This window comes from Leptosomus discolor, chromosome 1 (assembly GCF_034619465.1).
Source record: "Leptosomus discolor isolate bLepDis1 chromosome 1, bLepDis1.hap2, whole genome shotgun sequence".
NCBI lineage: Eukaryota > Metazoa > Chordata > Aves > Leptosomiformes > Leptosomidae > Leptosomus > Leptosomus discolor.
The window spans coordinates 163,189,832-163,211,731 of NC_141391.1; the positions used below are offsets into that span (position 1 = coordinate 163,189,832).

The 21,900-nt window shown below is 40.5% G+C and overlaps 1 protein-coding gene across 1 annotated transcript; it reads right to left on the reverse strand.

Moving 5' to 3' along the window:
• Positions 1-1,068: 1,068 nt before the first annotated feature.
• On the reverse strand, positions 1,069-21,297 carry SLC25A17 (solute carrier family 25 member 17). The gene is made up of 9 exons (XM_086469434.1): positions 21,148-21,297; positions 15,985-16,045; positions 14,852-14,918; positions 11,781-11,932; positions 9,198-9,314; positions 8,345-8,490; positions 6,321-6,416; positions 2,113-2,195; positions 1,069-1,660 (listed from the first exon to the last, which is right to left on the reverse strand). The coding sequence occupies exons 1-9, from the start codon at positions 21,295-21,297 to the stop codon at positions 1,513-1,515; spliced, it is 1,020 nt and encodes a 339-aa protein (XP_086325560.1). The 3' UTR covers positions 1,069-1,512.
• Between the last annotated feature and the right edge of the window lie 603 nt (positions 21,298-21,900).

The following is a 21,900-nucleotide window of genomic DNA, read 5'->3' on the forward strand; positions in this document are numbered from 1 at the left end:
ACTACCGATTCCAAATTTCTTATTAAAAACACCAAATAGACAGCAGGCTGTATTTCCACAGGCTAACTCATTTCAGTCAGAAGAATATTTTCATTGACATCCTCAGAATTGTGATTGTTTCTTTTCCAGTGGTGAGGTCTACAGTCTTTCATTAAATTTCATGTCATCTATCAAAGTATAATTATGCTTTTTCATTCTTTCTTCTCATACGTAAATCCCATTTGGCTGAAAAGCATCCAGCATTGAATTAAGAGCATTTTTCTGGTATACAGATAGTCCCAAGTCTTAAAAGAAGCAGTCAGTGTAAAGGGTTTATTCTTGTTCAAAAGACTGTGTTACCTACACAACTGCATTCCAATTTCATTCTTAGAACTGACTGAATTGAGAGCCCAAAAAGGGTGCCATTTAGCAATTCAGTTACTTATTTCCTGCAGCATTAAATTCTTCTTCCAGACATTCTTGGTGTTAAATTACCATGGAATTTCTCAAACACTTTAACCTTCAGAACAATCCCGCTGCAAACTTAATGATGGACACTGCAAAATTTATTTGGATTTTATGGCCTAGGACTACTGAACAAAACTATGCAAAAAGAACACACACACACATTAACTGGGACAACAGTTATGACCTTTATGCTTTATGGTCAGGAAAGCATCTGGGAAGATAGGTGGGAAAATAATTAAAACACATTTTTGAGAGGGCATATGCCACTTCTGAAGCATAGGGTAGTGCTCCCTTCCTGCATGAGAACACGGTGTGAATTCTTGCAAGGAACATGGTTACAGAACTGTATTTCTGTGTAGCGAGTCCATTTTCTTGAAGCAGCTGGAGGTAGTTAGCTTGAAAAAGCAAGAGGTTATGCTCGTCCTATCTAGCCAGTATCTGCATTCAAAATTTTTAAGATTCAGAACAGGTGGATTCAAGAAGGCAGCATGCCTACTCACTGGTAATGTGAATTCAGAAGTTCAGAAATATCAGCACCAGACATCGGGGCAATATCCTATCATGCTGTGCCACAAACATTCTTGAAGTGAAAAGAAAACTACGTCAAAAACCTTGTTCTTTATTAATCATTTTAATGAACCAAATATGAAGTGACATAAACACAAGTCAAAGAAATAACACAAAACCAGCCTCACCAGCTGCTGACAGGAGGTAAAGATAGAAGAACAGTTGAGGATGATTTGAGGGAAAACAAGAAAGCATACTGGAAGAGATACTCATTCTTGCCAAGAATGTCAACCAAATCATATAGCAGTTAAAATTTCATATCAAGTATTTAAATAAAGATCTCTGCTTTGTTGCCTAACCCAGCGAGTCCATGGAAGAGCAGGGAATGGGCTATCCCTGAATTCATGGCAAACAGGTCCAAATTTCTCCAAACAATGGAGATGGAGGTGGCTAAAAAGAAAGAGAAACAGAGAAAGCGAGGACCCTCTGTTACCCAGCCTGGTCTCAGAAACGGAATGTGTTTTCTAGACCCCATTATCTTTGGCATAGGTTCCTTTTTCAATGTCTGCGTGAATGCTTTAATCCCATCACTGTGAAGGTTGCAGCAGTCAGTTTCTCATACACTAGAAACATAAGAGCAGCAGTAAGGACTGTCTGTAGGAGCTTTGCTTCAAGGCCTTTGTAGAGTCCCATTAATCCAAAACGCCTAAGGAGGAAAGAAAAAAAAAAACAACACAAAACCAAAAAAGTGTGAATAGCCTTCTATAAGTAAATCAGTACACTACAAAGAAGAATATCCAAGTTAATGACAACTGTAAGAATCTTAAATTCATTCTCAATGTCGAGTGCCAGCTATGTTTAGTAAGATCTTAAAGAGAAAATTCTGCAGGAAGTTAAGTCTTCCGTGCAAGAAACTTGCTTCTTTTTAAGATGAGAGGTGAATGAACTGATACCCATAGATAACACTTACTGTACAGATATTTAGGAGAATTTGGTTTTGTGTACTTATTCTGCATTATATTACAAAACCCAGGTTGACTCAGATGGCAAGTTTAAGGGAGGCCAAAAGAAACAAAAGTCAGATCCAGCAACATTTTCAACATATTAGTAATTACTCAAGTCTTCTGTATCATGTTAGGAAAAAAACAGAAAGCTCACCTCACTCTCTGCTGAAGAAGGTAAAGAACATTTCTAAGACTGCCTAGTGTTCGGTTCTCTGGGTTCAACCTGTGGCGTCCAAACTGAAAAAAAGGAAGAGCATTTTGTTGTGCTTTTTTCACAAGGTGCTAACAACACATGCACAAAATCCAGAGAGCCTCTCTTAAACCTCTTTTAACATTTTCCAGGTTATACCAGCCATCAGTGAAGAACTGAGGCCAAAGCTCACACTACTGAACTCCTGCAGCAAGCACTACAACGGTATGTGCTACAGTAATTTGTTTTGGTTTTAAGATGGATTCTAAGAAAGTGTTACACATGGCTGTATTTGCTCTCTTCCGGCTGTAAAGTTTTCAAGATCTCAAAAGCATAATTTGCAGAGTCTTAGTAAGGATAGGACATTCAAAGCAAGTTCCTTCCGGCTGGCTCAGCTTTCATTTAACAAAGACTCAAAGCCTCATACATCTGCAAACCATTATTACATTGAGATTGCAAAGCTGAACCCAAAATTTATCTGCCCAGTAATGGTCTTGGAGCAAAACATCTACGGGCGAACTGCTGCAGAAGAATCCAAAATTGTTTGATCCACCTACCTGGCCTAAATAATACTTCTCTTTTACTCATTATGTTTGCTTATCCCCAAACCGTTTTTCAATAGGCATGATAGCTGCTGGTGTAATTTTATGTCTCGGAGTTAAACCAGCAATTTCAGCAACTCCTTTCCTAGCATTCCCTGGTACTCTTACCTGATACAGGTCAATAGCACTGTCAGCAAGCTGTGACTATGAATTACTAATATACAAGGGCTGACACACTTGTATTTATAACAATGTGGACAAACAGCTTTTGAAGCCTGTATTATGCTTCTGTGCCAAGAAAGCAGCCACCTGCGTATGAGTTTCTCCCATAACTTGCTTGGGCAACTGCTACTTCTCAGGCATAAGAAATTACCATTGACAGTAGGTAGAGTATGCAAGCAGATTTAGGCAGTTCAGAAATTATAAGAAAATGCCACGATGACACAGGTCCCTTTGCTTTATGTCTTAAGAACTCAGATGGCAACAGCAGCAACACAACACTACTGGAAATCTCCCTTTATTAGGCAAATACATGCTCATAACCCACTATCTTCGAACTCATTTGATACTGATAAATCAAAGTTAAGGATTATTGTCAAAGACTCAGATACACCCCAACAAAGTTGCTAAGTTCCAAGCTACAGTGCCAGTCACTGCCCACATTACTCATAGGCTTCCAAACTACACCACGATTAAGTGCTTCCTTCCCCTCTTTTCTCCACCATTGGACAATATTTGTACTGCAAACAAAGGTTCATCCGGCGGGGGCGAGTTCATTTCTCCCTAGGACATCAATACTTCACTGATTACTGCAGAAGATTTCCAAAAGGGACTAGCATTCTCCACACTACAGAAAAGAAGATCGAGTTTTAAAGGGAACTTTTTCACCCAGGATCACTAAAAACATTAACAGTACTGCTATTTCTCCAGAGGCAAATTTAATTTATCCACTGTTTACTGACACATAGGGTAAAGAACAGCTCCACTGCATAATGAGTTAACACCAGTGCCATGTATTTTTAATGACTGAAAAAGAGATAGACATACCAAATGGCAAGGCTGGAGGCTGCTTACCACCGTCAATTACACAGGATAACTTCGTTATATGGAAGTAAGAAGAGCACTTTGACAAGAAGTTGAAAGCAAAGGTGTAGAGACTTCATTACAAAGAACCCTAACAACTTTCAAATAGTAAATTTCTGAAGGTTTAAAGTTGAAAAGTCCCGTACTTCTACTTTGATGACAGAACTTAACTATGACGTTTAAGTTTTTATGAATGATATAGAGCTTGTATTAGCTTGTGTGTAAATCTGCTAAAATAGTTTCAAAAAAACCCCACAGCTATAGGAAGTATTCTTCACGCAGAATGTTATTTCTGAAAATACTAAACCTTTGTTCATAATTTTTTTTTAACCTCACTTAGTGACAAAAACTTCATCAAATATAACAATGCTAGCTTTAGACTAGAAAACACGTTACGAAGTAGTTCAAGTTTGAACTGGACAGCACAGGTATCACAGATGCACGTGTCTGCTGTTTTCGTCAGAAGCATTCAGGGTTTCCAGCCACTACTTCTTTCACAGAGCGAAGGGAAAGAAGTCATCCCTCTAGTGACTGCAGAACTAGAGACGGGGTCCTTGTATTCCCCATCATCACAGGCAGAGGATGGACTGGCACTGAGAACTGGTATACAGGCCCCTTTATTCCACAGTGGGCCACTGTGAGAAACACCCCACACCACCACCAGGACACTGACCGTTAGCTGTGCTCCAGCAGAAAGGCAACTCATCACTGCTCAGGCAAGCCAGTAGTAAACTAGCTGACTTCAGCTGAGGTGAGCAGTAAGCAGCAAGCAGCAGCCGGTTAGTCCATCAAGCTGGCAGCACAACTTACCAGAGCTGCCCTTTTTTTAAAGAATAACACCGTCACCAGGAGACAGAATTTTGTGCAAAAAGCCAAAAGGAAACAGACGAACCATGAAGTAGTAGTCACAAGATTGTAACCATTTCTATAGCAACCACGGAAAGGAAGGAGGGGTGAAGCTGTTATATTGATGTACCCTCAAGAAAATTGTGCTGCCGTGCAATGCTAAGGCTAAAACAGAGCAGTCCACTTTATTTCCAGTTCTCCTTCGCACCAGCAGAAAACACATCACAAATTAAAATCAGACTGATGTTGCGACTTATCCAAACAAAGCTATATTTGCTTAAATGTTTTTACGTGTCTGTCACTTCGCTAACAGAAGCCTGCGTTACTAGTTTAAGTCCTGAGATGTGTCCAGGCTGTTAAAACAGGATGCGACATCGAACGAAGGCACTAGCTCAGCTGATCATCAAAAGTTATGAGAACTTCAGAAAAGGTGACTGCTGACAAAACTACACTGCGGCTGACGCAACTACAATGCAGACGCCATTTTGTGCGCCATTAGGGTGGTGGTGTAGAAAGCTGTGCAGACACAAAAATTTTATCTAGTGTCTTTTCAGGGTAGCAGCAATCACACAGTAAATATATTCAAGTCCTGTTGGTTTGAAATACAGCATCCAAACTATCTTTTTACAGGCTATCAAAAATGAAAATACATTTAGTCCACTCTAATTAGAGAGAAGAAAAAACTAAAAAAATTACAAAACTTGCATGAAAATAACTTTTTCCAGATGAACAATTAACAAGAAAAATCCCCTATCAGACAAGTCTGAAAAGTTATATCCTTAGCATGGAAGGCTCACATTCAAAAATTCAACTAATTCTCCAAACTTACACAAGCGTTAGAACACACACAATGGCTCTACTACACATGCAAGTTAGAGCTTCTCCTTACTTGGGCAAATAGCATTATATTTTGTATTTAACTGTGCTAAAAATAATAAAAAAGACAACTTACAAAAATAGGTTAAAAAGCACAGAAATTACAGTACAATATGCTTGCTTATGTATGGAGAGGTCGCTTCCCCCTGCGCCCGCTCCCCCTTTGTCTCGATTCAAAATTACAACAATGCTGGTCCATACTTAAGGTAGCAGCATTATCCAGCGTACATACAAGCTGCAAGTGACAATAAATGCAAGTGTTTCCATTACCACTACAACTAGTGTACAAGGCCCGGCATGTGGTTAAAGATATTATTTACGAGGGAGCTCAGCTTCCCCTGATGAATCACATTCTGGCTACTGACAAGGTCACACTGCCACCCGAACAGAAAAAAAAAAACCTATGAATAGAACTTTTTTTAGATTACCCTAGGTCATCTGGAAACAAACTGGGTTTAGAGGATTTAATTTTAACTACCCACTTGACACATTTTCTATTTATATTAGAAGAAGTAAATTTACATTTTTGTAGTGCCTAAAAGCTGTAGGGTGCATCAGCTTCTGTGAGACACTGTATTGATGCATTATGTTGTCAATACTACCCCCCACTTGAAACAAATGTGCACCAGTAATATCAAGTTCTATCAGAATCTGTCAGTACAGCACCAAAGAAGAGAAGCACCATTATCAGTGATCTGCATTGTGCAAAAGGAGCTCCCAAAATGACGGGTTCATCAACACAAAGAGGAACAAGTCACATGATCAAGGCTCGCATTATACAGAACAAGTCAGAGGCAGTTACCCTGAAATTAAATTATTACTTACCCGCAGAATTGACTGTACTGTCTGCAGAGGATAAGTGAGGGTGGTGGCAATTGCTTTGGCTATTGCACCAATGACAAAAGCATCCAAAGACGTGAGCTGCTCAACAGATAAAGAACACATTACTTCCACACAGCACCAAAACAGCCAGATACCCATATGTGTTTGGGCATTCTGTACTGGTACCTGCTACCAGGTTACCTAAGTATCTTTGGCATTAAGATTTCATGAAGTCTCTGGGTCTTCTCGTTTAAAGAGTTAGCTATAGTTCAACCAACTTACCTTCCCACAACTGAAGTTTATTTGTAACTTCTACCTGCTCACAAGCTTTTGCATGTCTCACTGTAACTAGGTTACTAAAACATAGTGGAGATAAAGCCATACAACTAGACCAATTTAAAGCACCGAGCATAGACAAAAGATAGGGAAGTAGCATTTAAACGTACCATCAATCAATAAGCATTCCAGCTTTTGCAACATCTAAAGCAACAAGTCACGTGGCACTTGTGAAAAGGCGACACTGAAAGACTCCTTGAACATGACTCTATAATCCCCAGACATAATCACTACGCTATTGGACAGAATTTTAGTCTCGATGACATAGGCTAAAAATCTCATCCCCTATGAGCTAAGAACACCTGCCGGAAGCTCAGCCTCACCTCCACAGCCCACAATGTCCCACAATGCACCAAATATATTGTCACAGCCTAAGCTGATTACAGCGCACCTCAGTCTAACACTGTGAATTAATCACTGAAATAAGTAGGTGTCCATATCAAATCACGCTCCAAAGTTGCAAAATGTGTTGATTGCAATCAGAAATATGCGCACACATGCACGTCTTTAAAAAGTCAATCTGATATACTTTAGACAATCAGGAAAAGATCAAATAGGAAGAAAAATGTCCAAAATAAAAATGACCATTGCTAGGGGAAAAAAGTATTATCTCTCTCCACTGATCGTGGACAAAACATGCCCTAATTTAAATAGAACTAATTTAAAAGAAACAAGAATAAATATAGCAATTGGCCAAGAAGCAAATAACAATGCAGAGGGAAGCTCAGCCCGTCACTCAAAAAATGTATTGTCCATAATACAACTGGATAGATTCATCAGGCACAGAGTACTACAGCTGCAGTATTGACTAAATATGGTTAAAAAAACCAAGCCTTATTTATGATGTAGAATCTCATGTAAAAATAATTTCACTATTTCTTGAGGAAAAACAATACGGCTTTGTAACGTATTGATACAATCTAACATTTTAATACCAAAAGCCAAACGCATTGTCACAAACTAACAGCAAAGCGCTGCAGCTTAAACATATGGTATGTTATGACGTTATCCCAAAACGTAACACAAATGCTTTTCAATCTGCTAGCACATAGAAGGAACATGAGTTCGGGTGAGATGCAGTATCTGATGCACACAAAAAAAAAGAATAAAGAAAAAGAAGGGGACTATAAAGCACGTGCGGAAAAGTCATTCTACCTCTATTCAGAGAATTGGGGAGGTAGTGTTGCTATGTTCAATTCTAGTGTCCAGCCTTGGAAAAAAGACATTGAAAAATTGAGGGCTTTAGGAAAAAAAGTGTTATTAAAATGACGGGGTCCAGAATAAATCTGTGATACTTCAAAGGCTCAATATACTTGATTTACTGGAGAAAGAGTTAAGAGGTGACTTCAAAACAGTCTATACGTACACTCTTATAAAGCAGATATATCAGAATTTAAATCTCTTAAATCAATACCTGTGAACAAATCTAAACAAATGTGGACAAGAGGTGCAGTTTTACTTTTACAGGAAGAGGAATTCAACACAGGAATATCCTACCTAGGGACATGAAAGATTCATGTCTCACTTCACAATGATGGATCTTTTTAAGAAGACAAACTAACTCAAAAAAATCCTGAAAAACACAAGAACCAAAACTAAACCTACATTTCTGAATTTCCTCAAGTAACACATGTCAAAGAATCTATCTTATAACAGAGCATGCCCATCACCTGGCCTCGAAATGTACTCACTTGCAGCTGCTTTTTCAAAAGCTTCCGTTTAAAGCCTTCGTAAAACATGAACTGTATGGCAGGATTGAAGACCAGCAGCAAGGAGGGGAAAGTACCATTCCATAAAGCTAAGACTCCTTCATCTCGTATTATCTGATGAAAGGCATCTGAGAAGAAAGGTGTAAAAAAAAAAAAAAAAGCATTAAAATTTTGAGTACAAAATTCTAACTGTAGAAGATAAGAAAAGTTATACTTAAAGCTCAATATTCAAAGTGTATAAAACTCCACTGCAGTCTTTTATGTGACTTTTTTTATCTTCCATACTAATCTGGAAGTTAACAGAAAAATAGCGACAAAGGAGGTTCTTGCTCACATCACCATTAACATCAACAAAGCTTACCATCTGCACATCCACCCCACTCTTTTTAGTACAAGCTTAGCATCAACATTAAGGTCTTCTCAACCTTCTTCAAAACAACAACAATATTTATCTTCTTATTTAATTTTAAAAGGAAGACAGCCTGAACACGTGTGTGATTAAGAGAGTAACGTGAGTGAAGTTTAGCTTGCAGATTGTCTATCCAAACTCAGGCTCCCAGCTACCACTCTGCTGGGCTCACTACTACTCCAGTATTTGTATGATAAGGTACCTGCCTTTGCAAAAGGTATTTTAGTTGCATACTACAAACTCTTAATCACCATCAGAAATGGCCAAGTCCAGTTTCCTGTAAAACTCAATGACCGCAAAGTGACAAGAGAAGCATGGGGATTCCAGGGTGAAATCAGTTACATGAATAAAAGTCTTCAAACTTGAGAGTCCTTGATATATTTCATTTAATAAACTTCTCTTTGCTTGAAGACAACAGGTACTTACCTACTATGCCTTTATAATTGGTTGGTACAATGTCTTCATTTCTAAATTTTGCTCCCTGCAGCTTCAGACGTGTGTTCACTACCCAAAGAGGAGTGGTCAAGAGTACATTCACTACACCTAATGCAAAACACAGCACAAAGAATATCAGCAAGAACTAGAAGAAAATTTCAAATGTTTTCTTAACCCCTTTTACTTCGATTCCCACACTACTGAAATTACTGGTAGGAAGAGGGAAAAACATTAACACAGCATATAACAAAAGTAAACTGGTAATTTGTAATGAGCTACTTCAGGTATCTCCCCACAGCCTCACCATGAATTAGTTAGCAGCAGACTGCATGCAGTGGAAAGACATTTCTGCTGCTCCTACCCAAAACTAATAAAAAAACCCAACCAACCAACCAAAAACAAACAACAAAAACCCCCACCCCAAACAACAAAACACATCAAATATGAACACATTGAAGGAATCTTAAGTGAACCTGATACTTTGCTGCGTACTACACCACACTGGAGCACAAGATACTCTACTTTTTCATGCCCTACTTCACTCCATGGTGACTTGCTGCCTGCCTACTTTCAGAAAGAAACACAGAGCAGCAAGGTTAGAGGGATTATTTTATAAGGAGAGATCAAAACAGATAAATGCATACAGCTTGATTACCAGAACAGAGCTCCTACACTGCCAAAAGAATAAGAATATCTAGCTTCTAGATTCACTAAGTACACTTAAGGTAAAAAACAGAGGATTCTGCAAATATTTTAAGTAAGGCATGGAAGTGGCAAGAGATTACACACAATAACAAACCCCAACAGTAAAGCCTGGAAGTTGAGTATCAGAACTTAGGATGCGGGAAGAGAAATAGACAAGCATACATAAGGCTGCAACAAAGAGGTATTGCAAAATACAATTCTAAGCAAACACAGAGAAGGATTAAGTGACATTGCTTCTGCAATCACCTGGTACAGGTTGCTCCTGTTCAGTAATGACCAAGGCAGTTACTTTGAAGTAAGTACGTAAAAACAAGCTTCAAATCTTTCTTATTAATATTTCTGCACCACAGAAATTTGCAATTGCTTCTATATTGGTTGCTTTGGTAGGAGCCTGAGTGACAGACTGAATTAGTCCGTTATATTGAGATGGACACACTACAACTGTATCAAGAACAGTAAGTCTGAAAAAGGTGAAACTTTACCACCTACATTATGCCTGTTTATTCTTTTTCTTTTCCTTTAAGATGGTTCAGAAAAGCAGAATATAAACATAAGTATACTTCAGTATCCTTCATAAGGACTACAGTCATGACTCAAAAGACGTTTTGAGCAAAATCAAGCACCAGGAAAGGCAAGCCACATTAATCTCTTAACCAAAGTCACTGTGATTACATTAAGGAGCAACAGGTTAGAGCACAGACTACTTGTAATTTCGCACCCAGATTCAGTTAAAGGAAAAGCTGTAAAACTTTATTTTGCAGACTGGAAAGGAATTGTTTTAAAATGTATGTTTCCAATCTGCATTTGCTACCAGTAGTAGGAATGAAAGAGATGGGTAGTGAGGCTTAGTAAACACCTTAAGTGGAATTTTTCAATTTACACCAGGTATGACTCCATTAGAAGAACATAAACTACTGATGTTGAAGAAAAGCTAGTCATTTAACTGACAAGCTGTTACCCTAATTCCTGTAGCCTTTGCTCCGGAAAGTAATTACACGGAATTTTACCGCAGTGATAAACCCAACTTAAGAATTTTGTTCCCTACTTTCCCCCAACTATTCAGCCATTCATTGTGCCCACACTGAAAGCACAAGAAAGCAGGAAAAAGCAAAGAAAAAGCCTGCCCTTATGTGCTGCACCCTGCCCCCAATAAATGAAGAAAAAAAAAAAAATTCCAAAGGCCTTATTTGTAGGTTGATTTTTTTTTAAATTAGCTTGTTTCAGTGTGGTTGCTTGAGCAATTGTTCCTGCAGAATATTACTGGCAAACACAGACACACAGTGGTTATTTTTCACACTGGATTGCTAGAAAAGCCACTAAAGTCATCATCCCTTCAAAGAAGCCACTGTAGCATCCACATGAGAGGAAAGGATGAAAAAGAACATCTAGTCCCACTGAACACGCACGTATCTAGGGACTCACTGTACCTAGGCGGCAACCCAAAAACAGGTCTGAAAACTGACACTCAAATGCTTAAATCAAAAACTCTTCTTTATCATAACTGAAAATATTTCAATTTGGCATGTATCTTCTCCTCTGAAAAAAAAACCTATCACCTCTCCCTGCCACTGTCTTCAACATCTAAATGATGGTGCTTAGATACCACAGTATACAACACACCAGACAAATAAAATACTAGACCACTACAGCACTGTGCTTTGTGCCAGAGTTCATAACAGGAACGGTTTATGCACCTGCTTATGAGGTGAGGACACAGAAGAGCAATCAGAGCTCTACAACTGAGCAGGTCTGTACACAGTGGGGGGCGTAAGCATTCAGTGTGACTTCCAGTGGACTTCATAAACAAAAACATTACATAGAATATACTAAAACCACATTTTTGATGAAACTGAGATTTTTAAGTATTACCTGCAACAACCCCAAGAACCAAGTCTTTTCCAGTGGTTGAATGCTGACCTTTGACCCAGAGAGCTTTAAGACTATTAAACGTATAAAAATAAACAAAATTGGAGCAGCAAAGGCTGGAAATAACAGGGAACCATCCTCGATACGGTGCCAACCTAGTGGAGAGGAAAAAGTCATGGTAAGGATCAGCAAAGTATTTATGTGATCTGGTTGATCTTACACATTGGTACAGGTCCCAGAGATACAATACTATATGCTACATAAAATATAACTACATATGTCTTTACCATTAATGGTAATAACTCATACCAAACTCCTGACCGCCCAATAAAAAAAAAAGGTAAGCACTTATAAACATAAATATATCAGGAATATTTCCATTGAAAAGGAGCTGTAGAAGTACAACATATTTACAGTGAGAAGCTTGGGATTCACTCACTCCAAAAGTGAGTATTACCACCATATTTGCTCTCTACCAACAGCCAGCAGTGAACTACAAACATCCAGGGGATGAATATACATGTTTGAAGCATGTACATTAACATATAGACTGATACAGTCAGTTCAAACCATATACTAAAACATACCAAGGCATGAGCAGAATTCTCATATTTGTTGAGAAACGGAGTTGTCAGTCCCATACAAAAGATAACACCCCAGTAAAGAGATGCTCACATCTCCAAGTAAACAAAGCAATGCTTAACACAGCTGGAAAAAAATTAAAGACAGCTACTTCTTCAATACAAAATAATAAAAAAAGCCTAGAGTAAGTAAGAGGAAAAAATACGTCTGGATTCTCACATGAAATTTAAAAATGGAAGACTAGTTATTCAAATTAATATACTCCACCAAGGAGAGTTTTCCAAAGGATACAACCTGGGGCATGAGACACACAGATGGGAGGAATTTCTAGTAAATGCCTTGCAGTAAAGCCTAGAGTAAATCAGTCAGATAAGCGAGAAAAATTTATTTAAATTTAACTAAATTAATCACAGATTAAAAACTGAATTCGCCCTTATGATTCAGAGCTATCATTTTTCAGGTGTTGTGAATAATTGTCATTGTTTGTGTATCATCTAAATCTACCTTGATTTAAGAATGATTTTGTAACAGCTGACTAACAAAGGTCCCTTCTCTGACAGGCCCGATAAGCCTGGAAAACAGGGACACCTCAACAGCTGCCATACATCCCCAGCATGTTCAACAATGCATCCAAAACCCGATAAAGACACACACCTTCATTGAAGCTGCACAGGACAGGTAAAGAACTGGTATCATGTTAAAAGCATAAGGAAACTCCGCAATGACCAGCAGTAATCATGGAGGCTCTTTAGTATTCATTAAAATATTGGGAATACACAGAATAAGGAGCACCAAGAAGGAGACCATAAAAGATGCAATGCTGGTAAATGCAGCGTCTGACTGTTCTTATGATGTAAATACTAGTGCTTCTCCCTCCCATGTAGCTGAGAATACACCACATTAAGACTGTTTCTGAAGTTACAGGCTTAGCTAACCATACAGTTACAACTACAAACTAACTGACTATAAGACAGTCATGAGTAGAACTAAAACAATTTTCATATCACCTGTCTCTTCTGTGCTGGAAAAGAAAGGGAGAAACATGCCCTCTGGGGACCACATCCTTTAACTGAGAGAGGTAGATTGGTTTTGCTTGATTTATTAAGAACAACTTCTTTTGATTTTTATCAAAACATCTTGCAGTACAAAACATGAAACTAGAACAAAAACTGTGAGTTTATTTTAATGACTTAGTTGTCATTGCTAGCATCCATAATTCACATACAAATATTTCTACACACAAATAAAACCCAAGTTTGTGTTCCAAATTGCAGCCTTGAGAAGAACTCCGTGTACACCACTGAACACCTTTCATATCACCTAAAGGATGAAAGCGCAGGGAAGAAAGCAAAGCTGTTCGATAAATTTCTACAGAAAGTCCAAAAACCTATTTGCTTTATCTAGATGAGAAAAGCAGTCTCACAAAAGCATGATATAAGACTCTACAAACTAATGCGAACAAGATGTTTATGATCTCACATCACATTTCAGATTGGTTGTTTGGGGTTTTTTTGTTATTCCTGATACATCTCTAAAAGTAGTATCATTGCTTAGCCAGGCCTTCCCAATACCTTTGGAAGGAACAATGTTCGCCCTCTTGCCAGAATTACTGATTTTTTTGTTTCACAGGAAAAGTAGGATGACCACTTTTGCAGTCTCTCCACTTCAGTTAACTACTTTTTTTTTCCTTTTAAAATGGAAGTTTACTTGCCACTCTTCTGTAACAAAAGTAATGCAGGAATGCGAACAAAAGATATCACCAACAGACTGATAAATACTCGTGCATACAACTGACAACTGTTCAAGTTCAAACGTGGGAAAACATTATTGGCCAAGCCAAACTTTTGTCAACTTTAATGTCCTGGAAGCTCTGGAGTTCTGGGGATTAACTTAGGAAAATACTAGTAACAAGGACACACATACAACTGTTTTCCCCAGCCAGTTCAGCTCAGACTACGTGGCCAATACTGAAGCATAGCATTGCTGAAAGTTAACTGCTTTTAGATAGATTGTGAATCTCAACAACATAAAGAGTCACTTGTAGTTTACTTCCACATGTTTATTAGGAAAAGAAAAAACTTCCAACTGGGACACGTCTCAATTTTCCTGTTGAAAGTGGCTCAGCTGCCCAAGAGTTTCATCTTGGTTACGAGAAATGGACACACCCAAGAATCCAGGCAGACAAAGCTGGTTTGTCAGGTACAAGGTGGTACATTTGTGTACAAACCTGCATTTCTGAGGAGGCACAGCTACCTCACTAACGGAGGCACAGTTACATCACTGAACAGACTGATTGCATAAGGTACTCAAGAAAGTTAATCCAAATTAGCTAAAGACAAACACCTAAGCTTATGCAAATCATATCACACTTATACAAAGAGATTTTAATTCAGAGTAAAAAATACAGGCTAAATATTCCACTGTAAAAGCAAACTCAAAATAGTTTTAGAGCTTGTCTACAGGAAGCAAGCAGAAAATTAGTATCTACTCACAGGCCTTCTTCTTTGATTATTTCCAATAGGACTGCCGGTGTGGTCTTAGACTTCCGCTTCTCATCAACTGGAAAACAGAAGAATCAAACTTTTAGATTACCCCAATTTTTAGCACTCATTTTCAAGTCCTTATCTTTCCTATTCTGAACACGCCCCAGAAGAGCATGTTTCTTCTTCCTCATAAGGATAGACGTTCCCTATTTCCACAGCAACTCCAGAAAGCATCTCCTTATTGACATTTGCTAGGTAAGGCTACTTCCTTTTTTTTTTATTCTTCCCCAGACTAGCAGGTTGTTGTGCACCAGAGCATCTGCAGTTACCAACTCCTAACCTGATAGTCATGACATGAACTGAAGGTAGGTTCCCCTTAGTTAAGAGACTAGAATTGCGCCTGCCTAACTGCTCTCAAAATCATTCCTTGGACTCCAGACTAGCACTGCTAGCAGAGCAATCTCTTAATGTGCAAACAGCCAAGCCTTAGCAAAACACTGTCTCTTCCTGCACTGAAAGCTGCTCAAGAGCGATATGGCGCTCATTTCTCAACCACGTATTTCTGACAACCTGGCTGACGATCTCCTTCTAGTTGTCAACAGTGCTTTAGTCACAGCGCTAAAATGCTTGGTGATTCTGTGACTTTTGATTAGAAGATATGAATGTTAGAACAAAGTTTATACCCAGAGGCATTTTTGTAAATATTGGATGTTTCTACTCCCAGTTCTAACCCTGACTTTTCCCTTTAAACTATTCTCAGGAACAATTCTAGATTAGTTTCTCATGATACTGCCCCTGCATTTTGAAGTGTTCTCAGCAGCCAAAAGCAACAACACACAAATGCAGTCCTGTGTAATCTCACATCTTTATTTTTCTTTTTGGTCTTAGATAACCATTGAAAAGCCATGTCTGGCCACAGATCACACAGCTTTTTCATCTAATTAAATGGTTGCCCAATACTTTCAAGAGGGAGAATTACCTTCAGCTGGGAAAATGGTGTCAGTGACTAAACAGTGTTAAGTGTTACACAGGTAAGATTCCTGTTCATGCAAGATTGGTCCCCCTACAACCACCCTTACTAATGCCCAAGCAAAGATGAACAGAAACACCATCATACAAAGAAACTGGAGTTTGACACTTACCCTGAAGTCTAAGCCTAGCTGTATCCAAAGGAAAAAATACAGTCATTGCAGTCATACTGCCCTGAAAAACAAAATAAACTGGCTATATAGTGTATCAGTTGCTTCTACAGATACCTGCCAGACCCTTTGCAGCCCTTCACTTCTCACCCAGAAACCAGTATATTGAGTAAGTTTAAAAAGGGCATAAACTCCATGCATAATGTTGATTTGAAGTGGGTTTTGGTCACATGCTTACAAATGAGATTTTTTTCTCTTGTATTAGATCAAGCTAACATTTAAACCATTAGAAGTTTTTTGCCCAAAGAGAGAGTTTTTGAAGTCCGGGAGCTGATAAAGTGGGCATCAGGAGACAAACATATTGTACCTTCTCTACCTCCCATTAGCCTCGGTACCTAATTTCTAGGGTTTTTTTTTTTAAAAAAAAGGACAACAATGACAACTGCGACACAAGCAACCATCGTGTTACAACAATCTTGTTCGAACTTCAGGGAAAAAAAAAAACAAACACAGAAACTTTTATTCATTAAAAAACTGATAGTACATGTTTTTCAGGACTTAATCTAGCATTGAACTACATTCTAATTTAGGCAACAGAGATCTGCCTACCAAGACACCCCTTGTGGCACGAATCACCTATGATGAATTAAATCATGACCTACATGTCCCCAGATTCACTTTTGGTGAATCCAACACCCTCTTCACTTCCTCTTCCTTCACGTCCAAAGCCTCTAAATACAAAAGCCAGCAGCCACTCTCCTTTACAACAGGGTGAAATACTGTATTTGCAAATGCCTTTATCTTCCATACAAGCAGCTGTTCCCTCTATCTGCCCACCATCATTCAGCTTCTTCAGTCTTTAGTACTCTAGCACTAACACTGCACAGCCTTTCAAAAAGATACCTAACACAGAAAGACCCAGGCTTGGTATAAACCTGTTAACACTCCCCAGAGGTGTTAAACGCATCAAGTGGCTGCTAAAGCTGTGGCACTTTTCCATTAGTAGCCATGCAAACTGTTTAAACAACGGGAAAGTCCAGGATACAGCAAGTCACACAAACACTGCGTTTAAAGCATACTGCACGGTGTGACTTGAACTCTTCTAGAGCGATGTTATGCCATACACCTAAGTGAGCTTTGCCTCTGGCTCCTGAGCAGGCTGCTTGGACCCATCTCTACACCCAGCAACAGAGGAATACTTTTCAGGTGGTGCTTCCTCACTAAGACAATTCTTGGTTGAAGTCTTAACAAGACTTAAGGTTCTCCGGTTTTCATAACACCAGGTAGCAGATGAAAGGAAACACTTGGCCGTAATTACCTGGTTATTTTAACCCATTTAGTTTGAGCTCCAGCCAAAAGGGTTGGTTCTGCTCTCCCACATACTTGTCTTGTGTCTATGTACACAGCTGGACAGCGAGAAGGATTAATGAACCCATGTGACTAAAAATTTACAAAAAATAAATTTCAGTTAGAAGGCTAGTGCCAGCACAAAAAGTAGCAGAAAGAGCCAAGACACATCTCCTAATGACAGCTGCACTACAGCAACTCTGAAGCCAACCCCAAAACACAGTATCATACATCTATGCACAAAACAGCCATAAGACTGCACAGTCACTACAAGTTCCAGCTTTCTCCTGTTCAATTTATCCTGCTTCCATCCTCCCAAAGTAAGATTTATCCTGAATCCTACTCTCAAAGCAATCCACCACACAGCAACAAACATACTTGCACTCCAAATCAGAAAATGGAAACGGGGAAGCAGTTGGCGTAGTGGCACAGAAGACAAATGGGTGGACACAAGGTACTGAGTATTTCAGTTGGACCTACAATGACCATCTAGTCCAACTGCCTGACCACTTCAGGGCTGGCCAAAAGTTAAAAGCGTATTATTAAGGGCATTGTCCAAATGACTCAAACACTGACAGGCTTGGGGCATCTACTACCTCTCTAGGAAACCTGTTCCAGGGTTTGACCACGCTCTTGCTTCCTGATGTCCAGACTACACCTGCCCTAGTGCAGCTTTGAACCATTCCCACGCAATGAGCCTTACAGGCTCAAACCGGCTTAAAACATGTATGAAGCTATAGCTCAAGAGAATGTCATGAGATAACTCAGCTGATCTAACAGATTACTGCCAATAAGAGATAATTGGTACCTCTCCCTTCCTTTTGCTAAATTGAGGGAAGTAAACTCAGAGAAGCATAGCTACTTTTCTCCTGGGTTTATAAATGGAACAACCCAACTACATTGTGAGAAGGCCGCCAGCAGCATAATATGGAGGAGACAGGACTTCATGGCTAGAAGTAAGGGAAAGGAGAGGGCTGAGCAGGACCAGCCCTTTCCCCAGCAACAAAAACCCTTTGAGATCGGCTCAGATCCTTTACTGAATCGCACTGGAGACCAGCAGGGAAAGCAACCCATATTACTGGTTGCAGGAACGTACGCTGAAATGTATGACCCTGTACTGCTGAAAGGGTGAGGCTTCACTGTCTGCCTTCCCACCGCCTCCCTGTTGGCGTTGAATCTCGGCAGCTTACCAAGTCAAGTCATGTTGTCACTGAATAATCACTAGGACAGGTATAAACTGGCTTAAGCAATCCTAGCTCTTGGTCAACTGCCTTTGCATCCATGCCTCCTCCATTCTGGTGGCATAACTTTTCGGGTAACTATGTGATGATGCAGACAAGGAAACTAATCTGGCTGAAAAAATAACTTTTTCCACTGGCCTACTTCTTCAGTCAGATCAGTTCCCTGATCAGCCACAGCACCACGTAAACAACTGTGCAGCAGCCAAGAGGTGGCAGTAAGTGGCCAGAACAATTGGCCTGAGATGACTGCTGCCAAGAGGAGGTGTGCAAGACCACAGCCTAAAGTTTGGTTTTCCAAAAAATAACAAAAAAACAAACAAACAAACAAACAAACAAAAACCAAAAAAAAACCCCCAAAAAAAAATTTAAAAAAAGCACTATGTTGTCAGCCAACATTCAAACAAAGCAGCTTGACTACTGCCATAATACACCTATAAAAGTCTCATTCCTACAGCTTTTGTAACAGGAAGGTTTCTTTACATCTACGTGCAGAGTTAAAAAATGTAATGTATGTAATGAATGAATGAACGGGATTCAGTTAAAGTTCACAGGAAATCAAACACGGATTTTTTTGCTGCTCACAAAACCATTCATTTGTCTCAGGTAGCTTAGAAGATGTATGAACTTTTACCATACTAGAATAAAAACGAAAGTCATCATATTGTGATATGACATGTTGTTCTGACTCGCTACATCGGCACAGTTCTGTGCGTTACTTTTTCTTTTTTTTTTTTAAATTCTTGCACCACATCCACACATCAGCATACTTTAAAGCTTGAACAAATGGTTAGACAACATCAGAACAGTTTGTGCTCATGTCAAAGATCTTGCCAAAATTTATACATTACAGCAGCAAACAGAAATCTCTAAATGGATGAGTATATCTTCACTATAACAAAAACAAAAATATCAAGGTTTCCAGCATAAGACAGTTAAAAAAAAAGCCACCTCGTTTTAGGAAAAAAATTCTTTCTCCAGGGCTTTAAATTGTGTATGAATATTAGTGACAGCAAGCAAAAGTCACAAGGGTACAGAATTCAAATAACTCCAAAAAGTTCTGTCTTCCTTCATAGCAACATCACTGCTGAGATATAAACATCTTCGTATACAATTGTGACTTTTTATTAACTTCATGAACACCACCAAGGGACTTCAGATACCATTTCATTATGTGTTTTAAGTTTATGGCTGGATTTATAAGCTCAGTTCATACCACGAACTTTGTTCAGGAGCACAGCCTGATCATAGTGATGTGCATATGAGAGTAAGAAGCTAACAGTGAAGGCTAGAAAGCGTTGCCAACTTCTGTACAAGCCAGCAAAAGAGAAGGAAGCAGTATTTCAATAATGAGATCATTTGAGAGAGTTCCATTTCTTGAAAGTGGAAACAAAATCCCCACTGCCTTTGATGCTTAAATAAGCAGATTTAGAACACTTTGAAGAGCAGATAATAATCCCATGTTTATTTATGATAAAGATAAAACACACTTTAGAGTCTTTTTTTCCTTTTAGAATCACCCTGTATTGTTCAATAACATTTAGTGACTTTCATCCTACAGAAGACATTGTGAGTTCTTTTAAGGAGTCAAATTAGAACAGGAAGTTTTGCCAGAATAGTAGATCAGCAATTGCTACAATGCACATTTAGGTGTTCTTGCCAGTCTGGAATAACCCAAGAATAGAGCTGCATCAGCTTGCTTGAGATCCATCGTTACGCCCAGTCCAACATGCTACACTGCACTAAAATAAGTATTTTTATACTAGGAAACCTAGAGAAACGAAACATTACTTTTTAATTTACAAGTGTCACATGAAAAACTTAATTCAATAACCTATACAAATCTCCTCTAGCTGCACTGCACTCGCTTAATGTTTTGATTAACACCTATGCGTTGCTTCACCCCTCACAACTTCTAAGTATTTATGAAACAATCGCAGAACGGGGTTCTTATATTACGCAGCTGAAGTGTTGTCCCTCTGCCTAAACTTCTGTGAGGCTTAAATTTTCATGGTTAATTTGACGCCCAACTTCAGAGGCTCGCTTTCCCAGGGAGCACACCTGCAGCAGCTCAGAGGAAGCTCCCAGGAGAACAGCCAGCCCCAAGGCTGGACAAACCCCACATCCAACACCAGCGGCAAGCAGAACACGGGCTTTGCAAAGGTGCTCGCACGGGATGGGTGGCGGAGCCGAGACTCGGTGTCGGGGACCCCTCACCCCAAACCTTCTTCTTGTGACCGTGAAGGGGCCTGTACAGCACCCCGCAGGGCTCACACCTCGGCGCCACAGCCCGCTTACGCCCGCCCCGCCGCTCCGCACGGCCTTACCCTCCCCGCCTCCACACCCCACCGAAGCCGCCCCCTCAGGCGCGGCCCCCCGCGGTGGCCCCTCAGTCAAACAAAGGCTTAAGGCGGCCCACGACCTCCCCAGCGCCCCCCACCAGGCTGGCACGGCCGCCCCGCCCGACCTCTCGGCCCCGTCGCCGCCGACGGCCGCCGCCGAGGAGACGCCCCCTCCCCCCCACCCACCCGGCGCCGCCCGCAACGGCTCCGCGGCGCGAGCCCCGACCCGCTCTGCTCACCACAGCCCCGGACACGGCGTGCACGAGGCTCTCATAAGAGGCGATCGACGACATGGCCGCGGCTCCCGCGGGCTCCGCCGCCAGCCGGCCCGGCTGCACCGCGTTACCGGCGAGATCCAGGCTACCGGCGGCCGCCCCCGCTCGCGCCATGGCGCCCCGCCCCGCCCCTCCGCCGCCAACGGCCCCTCCCTCCGGCGGGCCCGGCGCATGCGCGCTGCCGAGCCTCACTCGTCAGGGCTGAGCGGGAGCGGCGTCGCCGCGGCCGGCGGGGCGGGTTTGGCCGCGCCCGGAGCTCACCGGGCGAGGGGGAGCGGGGTGGTCCCGCAGGCCGCTCGTGAACACACACGAGAAGGGGCGGAGGGGCAGCTCGGGGCAGCGTTAGGCCGGGAGTTTTGGCACCCGGCTGTAAGAGAGCAAGTTGGGGGCGGTGCGTCACTGGAAACGCTGGCTCTAAAAAGCAGTTCGATTGGAAGATAGGAAGCGCTTTTCGTGTATCCAGTTTTGTACGTCAGGTTTTTTTCTCTACACTGAGTAGACCTTACTTCATGGAGGCTTAGAAAAATTCCTGTGGCTTTAAGACAAATATGGAATGAGGGTAGATCCTGGGAATTCTGAGGAAATCCATTGTTCCTTCCTCTGAAACTACAATACCTTTTCTCTCCAGCTTCCCTTTCCCAAACATTTAATATAAGCATTTAATTACAAAGAGGAGACAATATTTAACATTCTGTTTCTACTTTTTCTGCCTTCAGC

Coding starts and splice junctions, on each gene's coding strand:
- SLC25A17 (XM_086469434.1), bottom strand. CDS start 21,297: ATGGCGCGAGCGGGGGCGGCCGCCGGTAGCCTGGATCTCGCCGGTAAC. Junction 11,933..14,851: donor ATAATCAAAGAAGAAGGCCT/GTGAGTAGATAC, acceptor CCTCTCCACTAG/GTTGGCACCGTATCGAGGAT. Junction 6,417..8,344: donor TTTTGAAAAAGCAGCTGCAA/GTGAGTACATTT, acceptor TCTGTTGAGCAG/CTCACGTCTTTGGATGCTTT.